General features: G+C 47.5%; 2 protein-coding genes across 7 annotated transcripts in view; one reads left to right on the top strand and one right to left on the bottom strand.

Annotated features, from left to right (window-relative positions):
• RWDD2A (RWD domain containing 2A) lies at positions 1–3,386 on the bottom strand. 2 transcript variants are annotated; one of them, XM_057740298.1, is made up of 3 exons: positions 3,298–3,386; positions 2,078–2,420; positions 1–912 (listed from the first exon to the last, which is right to left on the bottom strand). In XM_057740298.1, exons 2-3 carry the CDS (start codon positions 2,276–2,278, stop codon positions 235–237), a joined length of 879 nt encoding a protein of 292 aa, XP_057596281.1. In that variant the 5' UTR covers positions 2,279–2,420; positions 3,298–3,386; the 3' UTR covers positions 1–234. The 2 variants fall into 2 exon arrangements, with proteins under 2 accessions (XP_057596281.1, XP_057596282.1); XM_057740299.1 differs by having other exon boundaries at positions 2,976–3,372.
• A 79-nt stretch (positions 3,387–3,465) lies between these two features.
• PGM3 (phosphoglucomutase 3) overlaps positions 3,466–6,572 on the top strand; it is a 35,081-nt gene continuing 31,974 nt past the window's right edge. For 3 of the 5 annotated variants that reach the window (XR_009054305.1, XM_057738831.1, XM_057738829.1), the window contains exons 1-2: positions 3,466–3,567; positions 5,049–5,254. Coding sequence is in view for 4 of the 5 variants with exons in the window: in XM_057738831.1 (XP_057594814.1) it covers positions 5,051–5,254 (204 nt within the window). In the remaining variant the exon portion in view is untranslated. The other 2 variants (XM_057738830.1, XM_057738832.1) reach the window with 2 other exon arrangements.

Here is a 6,572-nt window from a genome sequence, read left to right as displayed (position 1 = left end):
TGACTGGTTTTTATTAATTTACCATTAAATAGCTTTCAATTAACACAAGAACATAGAGGTAACATCACAATTGCACTGTTATAAAGTGAAAAGGCTTATGTGTTTCATCATCAGGGAAAAATGCTGGAGCTAGGTTCCCCACAGACGATGCTAAACGGACACTGGTCCTTTTATTTTGGTCTTATTAACAGAAATACCAAGCGAGGTTACAAGCATGGGCCTCTTAATAGCTTCCTAGGAGTCAGAACTTTTGCTCTCGATACCAAATAATATCTGGAAAACATGCTCACTTTTGTGTTTTTTGAGAAATTCTAAGAACTGGCCCAGATTCATGTGGTAGTCATTCCTTAAGCCATAGTCACCGTGAGCCTCAAGGAGTAACTCTTCAAAAGAATGGAAAAGGCGCAGGTCCTCCCCATTTCCTTCTGTTTCGATACTCTCGGCATGCTTACAGGAAATGTGTTTCCAGTTGGGATACCTAATCGTGTGCCAGAACTCCTCACAGTGCTCTTTGAAGCCCTCCACACAGATTATTCCCGGCTTGCCCGTCATGCAAAATCCTGTCACATCTAACCTTTTCCCGACATCCAAAATCTTTTTCCGTAGGTCCTGCTGATATATATGGTGACTGTAGATCCACATTCGAAGGAATGTGTTCTTGACTGGCTTTGCTTGTGTGGATGGTTCATACGTGAGCTTTCTGTTCAGGAAGTAGGAGGCACTGTTGTCCTGTAACCACTGGATGGCCGCACACACACAGAGCTCACCTGGATCAAAAGTCCCTATGTAAGAAGTGAGACCTTTGTTGAGAAGCAGCTGCTGTTGTCTGTCCAGTTCGGATGACCGTCCAAACAGCTGCAGTGCTGCATAGGGGTAGCTGTGAGGCATGGTTACTTGCAAGTCAATTTTCACCTTAAAATGCAAATCAAATAGATTTAAGTACCATAAAATCACATAAACTAGTTTATCCATGGCCACTGCACCATGCTAAGTGTCATAGTTACTGCTACTATTACATGTCAGCTGTGTGCCACACTGCACAATTTTACAAACACAGTTTTACATAAGTTCCTTCCATGCATGCGTTCATTCATTCCAATATTCATCCAACACCTACCCCATGTCAGGTACCCTATGCTGAAATAGAGAAGTGAGGAAGCTAGGCATAGTTCTGCCCTTCATGAAGTCTAGAGCCTAGTGAAAGACACAGACATTAAACAAATAATTACACACAGCAAGTATTTCATTGCATTGCCTTGGAAAAGTACAGAGATCCACTGACATGTGTAACCAGAGGGACTGCATCCAGTCTGGGGAGCCAGGGAGTCTCCTCTGAGGGACTGATGACCGGAGGCTGAGTAGGAAGCAGCTAGCACAGCAGTTCTTTTTTTTTTTTTTTTTGGCACACGGGCTTAGTTGCTCCGCGGCATGTGGGATCTTCCTGGAGCTGGGATCGAACCCGTGACCTCTGCATTGGCAGGCGGATTCTTAACCACTGCGCCACCTAGGAAGCCCCGCACAGCAGTTCTTAAATGTCTGGTCCACTTGTTACCTGGGCTATGCTAACGTTGCTAGAGATAAATGGGTCAGAAGATGAAGGTGAATTCATCTTCAGAATTTACATTTTCTCTCTGTGTTTGCTTTCAGTGTCATGGTGCCACCAAAGAAACAGTCATTCACTCCTTAAAAGCCAGTTTTGCTAAGGACAGTATTTAGATGTGTGAAAATCATAACATGTACAAGATAGTTCATACTACAATAGGAGGATTGGTTAAAAAAAAACCCAACCAAACAAAAAAACTGGATGAGTGAACAGAATAATAATGGCGGTATAAGACTAAGAGAGATGTTTAATAAAAACACTAGGCATATTGGTAAGAAAGGTGAGCATATGTAGGTAAAATTCAAGATCTTTATTTTAGACAACTTACAGGGTACCGTATTTTGCTTTCAAACAAGTAAAGGAAATATGCATCTGGAATATTCTCTTTGCTTCCTGGACAGGAAGCTCAAGTTCCAAGTGTTTCCAATATAAACTGGGCACCTGGCAACCATTAAAACAACTCAGGGCACCTACCTCGGGCTCCTCGATCTGGAGTGTAATCACAAATTCGACTTTTGGTGGCAGTGCCTCCCTTGTGCCTTCCAGATATCTCTTTATATTCGTCAGGGCATTGATATCTTCAAGTTTTACCTCTCCTTGGTTAGGAAACATAGAAAACAGCATTTCCATCTCTAACAGCTGAAGCTGAAGGCATTCCTTCTTTGAAGCCGACATGTTGACTCGAAATCAGCCTGTCAGGAAAACTGGAAAGGCCTGGGGACGCTGGATTTGTCAGCGTCGTTGATGTCCGGGGAAATTTCCCGCAGCTTCCTTTCCGTGGAAGCAGCTTTGCAGGAGCACTGTTACGCATCAAGAGCTATGGGTACAAACCGGGACACTTACACTCTTTTGCTTTATCTCCTGACCTCCAAATCTAGTATACACACTATCCCCCAAGACACGTCGTTAAAATTCAGATTCCCAGTCCCTTTTCTCCCCAACTCCCGCTTCAGATCGGGCTCCGGGAATCTGACTTTCAACAAGTGTTGCGAATTATTCCATTGCAGGCGGCTGGCAGCCAGCACCTGCAGACGCTCTGCAAGCCTGAATTCTAGGAAAGGCGCGGGGCCCAGCTTCCGAATCCCCCGCAGGTGTCGGGCTTGGGCGGAGCTGGCCGCTGCGGCGGGGGAGACCCGCAGTGCAGGCTGGGCGGAGCTCTAGGTCTCGCGGCTCCGGGGTCTCCGCCGCGCTCCACGCCAGGAGCTGCCCCTCCGCCCCTGCGCCACGGACCCCTCCCTGGTGGGCCTTTCCGCCTTTCTCGGGAGCCACCTTGGCCCCAGGGGGCATCCCTTGAGTCCGGACGATTTGGATGCACCTGGCCTCTTCCCCGAGGGGCCCAGGCTTAGTGGGGGGGGGGGGGGGGGTGTCTTACAGGTAAATAAATAAGACGTTTTGTGCGAGCTGGGGCTGGGGAATGGAGAAGTGGATGGCGGCACGAGAAGACGTCCCAGCATCAAACATTTGGGAGATGAAGCTCGAGAATCGAGAGGCGGATGCGGGAAGCCGGGTGGCGCATCACTGGGGCCGGGACCCCCCCATCCAGGACCACTTGGAGCCCCGGCTTCCCAGGAACGCGGGGCCTGCCACCCTCTGAGACCCGAATTTGGAGTCAGGGGCTGCGTATCTGCCGGGCGCAGTGCTCTGAGGGCCCGCGACCCTCGGCCCCAACCCCCGGGCCACCGCGGGGGCCTCACCCTTTCTGGTCATTCAAAGGAAACAGCCCCCTGCCCTCTCTCAACGCGGATCCGAGAGCGTTGGGAGTTCCACAGGCGCGAGCCGCGCGTGACCGGCGAGGAGGCGGGGCCAGAGGTCCCCCCCGCCGTGATTGGCTGAGGGGCGGGACTACGGGGCCGGAAGCCACGCAGGGCCACGTCTGCGAATTGCGAGCGCCTCAGTCCGCTTCCCGGCGTCGCCGCGAGGGACGTGGTCCGCGTGGTGGAGGTGAGGGGCGTCTCCCGGCAGAGGTGAGCGGGGCCCCGAGGCTTGGCGGCGAGGAGGGGACGTTACGGTCCGCAGGGGTTTAGCTGACGGAGAGGCTGGTGGGCCGGATGTCGGACTGACCCGCGGGCCGCGCCGGACACACCTACTGGCCAGTGCGGCTCGGCAGCGAGCTGGAGGCGCGTGTCCGAGGGTCTCGAGCAGAGGGAGGACTCGCGTCAGTCACCCAGGTGGGGGCCTCTGGGCTGGGTGCCGGGACACGCGGGGCGATTCGGGGGCGGGGAGGAGAGGGGAACCAACGAGGTGCTGAGGAGTGAATGGAGGGGAGGGGGCTCTTCTTAGCTTTTTCAGAGGGGACACAGTTTGGACTCGAGAATACTTTCAGTAAAAGCCTTCACATGCTTATTGAAAGTAGTTTTAGGACCTAAAACACGTGGAAAGGTGGAAGCATTTTATTTTGACTTTTTTTTTTTTTTTTAAAGATTTGGACGTAACAGAAGTGGTTTACGCCCTATTAAATAATCGTGTTACATTGCCGACTGGTCAGTTTTTAATAAAATCTCTTCGTGCTTGTGAAATAGATTTGCTTGCTCTAGGGCAAACTAAGTTAGCTTCCTGAATGCCAGCTTTTTTCAACTAGACAAAAGCAAACATTTCTTTTTTGTTCATTGCTGCAATAAAGGGCAATAAAGAAAACAAGATAGGCTGGTAGCTGGCCTGTTGACCTCTGAACTAATTGGGAATGACCCTGACCCAGGAAGTGAATAGTCCATACGGCTGAGGTTGCAAGCCCCAATTTCCACTTCAAGCTGGAGTATCCCAGAGAAGGAAGTGCTAGTGGGCTAAGGGCTGATGTTTGATTTTTAAAATTAAAGGTAAAAGGATGATGTTGCTAGCATCAGAGTTTAATTTAAAAGGGTGTCCCGATCCTCCCTTATGAAAATAAAAAAAAATCCACTGCATGTTCTATCAGAAGGTCTGGGCAGTCTTGGAGAGGAGGCTTTTGCCCTTTGCTTTTCCTTTGGGACTAGGTCTCTGCAGCTGAGGAGGATTAGTAGAAGGACTACACAGATTTCCCAGAAATTTTGTATATGCAGGCCCAGGCCACTTGAGAATGTGACCTTAGGCCTCAGTCTGTCAGCGGCTCCCCATGTAACCTTTAGGTTAACTGAGACCCAGAGTAAAGTTTTCCCATTTGTAGAATGAGATGATTCCTCTTAGGATTCTCTGAATCTAGGTATGGAATCTTCATTTTAGTTGGGAATGGACCATTTTAAGTTTTCCTCGGGTCCAGGAATTGTTGGGGACAATCTGATTTCTGTCCTGAAGTGGGCAGTACAGGTAATGCTAACCCCTGGGACTTATTCTACCCGTTTTTCTTCTCAAACAGAGGATTCTGGGGGGAGGTTCAGAATGAGGCAGATCTATTCGTTTGGGATGGCAGTTTTTGAAGCAAATGGTCCTTGAAAGATTTCTTATGCCTGAAAAACATTCCTTAATTTTGTAGACATGGATTTAGATGTTGTCACAAAGCAGTCAGCATTACATGCCAAGCCTGATGGACTCATTCTTCAATATGGGACAGCTGGATTTCGAACGAAAGCAGAACATCTCGATCACGTCATGTTTCGTATGGGATTATTAGCTGTCCTGAGGTCAAAACAGACCAAATCTACCATAGGAGTCATGGTAACAGCATCACACAATCCTGAGGTAACGCATTTCAGTGCTCTGATAAAGCAAACGTTTATTTGCAAGACCAAACCTTAGTTTCTGAGCACTTTGACCCAAAGTACAAATTCTGATTCTAGGAATGTGTCTTCTCATTGTTATATGCCTTTCGTTTTGAAAATTAGCGCATGAGTCTTTAAAGGGTGTGGAGAGAGTGAAACGAGATGGTCATTTTTTGGAGATTGTCCATATTGAGAAATAACAGAAGGTCCTTCGAAGTTAACTGTATTGAGACAGTATCAGTAATAAAAAGTGTTGCCGCTGTTCACTTAGCAGAGATTAAAGAGATTGGAGGCAATCTGGGAGAGGGGAGAGGGCAAATATTTGAAGAGACTTATTTGCAGACAGCTTTTCTATAGCTAGGGAATAGTTTCCTGCTCTGAGTGAACAGCCAGACACGTGGCTCCAGGGATCCAAAAGTGAGTGTTGGGCAGAATATTGATGAGGCCTGATGGGTCTAGTGTTTATGACAATTAAGTTTTTAAAGTATTCCTTTGACACCATTTAACCATCTTATTCTGCACTGGCCTGTAACTCATCAATACGTGGCTTAAATAATATGCATCTTTTTGGTTGCTAGGACATGAAACTTTTGCCTTTGTAGCAAAATCAGCAGCAGGTTAAAGCTCTGTGCATTAGTAAGGATTGTAACCTCCTCCCCACCACCCCAAAACAAGAGGATTTTGCTTATTCAGCTTCTAAATGTGGATCATTACGAGTGTGTGTCTAAATCATCATACTTGCTTAATGATTTGTATGCAGAACTCCAAATTTATTGTTAATTCCAGAAGCACTTCTTAAAACAATTCTGAGCTATTTTCCTTCCTTTGACATTCACTCTGAACTACACTTTCTTTCCAGAGATTTGAGCAGGCCAGAATGAGGTGTCTGTTTTCAGCTTCTGTATCACCCACTGGTTGACATGCTGGCCAGTATGTTCTTTGAGTCCAACCATAGCGAGAGGGATCTCCAGGGGCCCTGGGTCTGCTGCAGTTGTACCTCATCAGTTAATTGATGGTGAATGCTCAGATGACAGCCTTTTAGAAAAGCTAGTGTGGCACAGTGGCTGTGGGGTTTAAGAGTCAGATGGACTTGATGTTTTAATATCATCACTGACACCTACTAGCTCTATGAACATAAGCAGATTACTTGCTCTGAATCTCAGTTTTCTCAGAGTAAAATTGGAGTAACCATAGAATGATTAGATAGATAACGTGTGTCTTGAGGATTTACTGAGGTGTTGTATATATAACACCTAGTCCAGTGCCTGGCCTTCAGTAGTGGTCACCAGTGAAACTGC

This window comes from Hippopotamus amphibius, chromosome 6 (genome assembly GCF_030028045.1).
Source record: "Hippopotamus amphibius kiboko isolate mHipAmp2 chromosome 6, mHipAmp2.hap2, whole genome shotgun sequence".
NCBI lineage: Eukaryota > Metazoa > Chordata > Mammalia > Artiodactyla > Hippopotamidae > Hippopotamus > Hippopotamus amphibius.
Note: the sequence above shows the minus strand (reverse complement) of the source record. Positions and strands in the feature narration are given on the sequence as shown.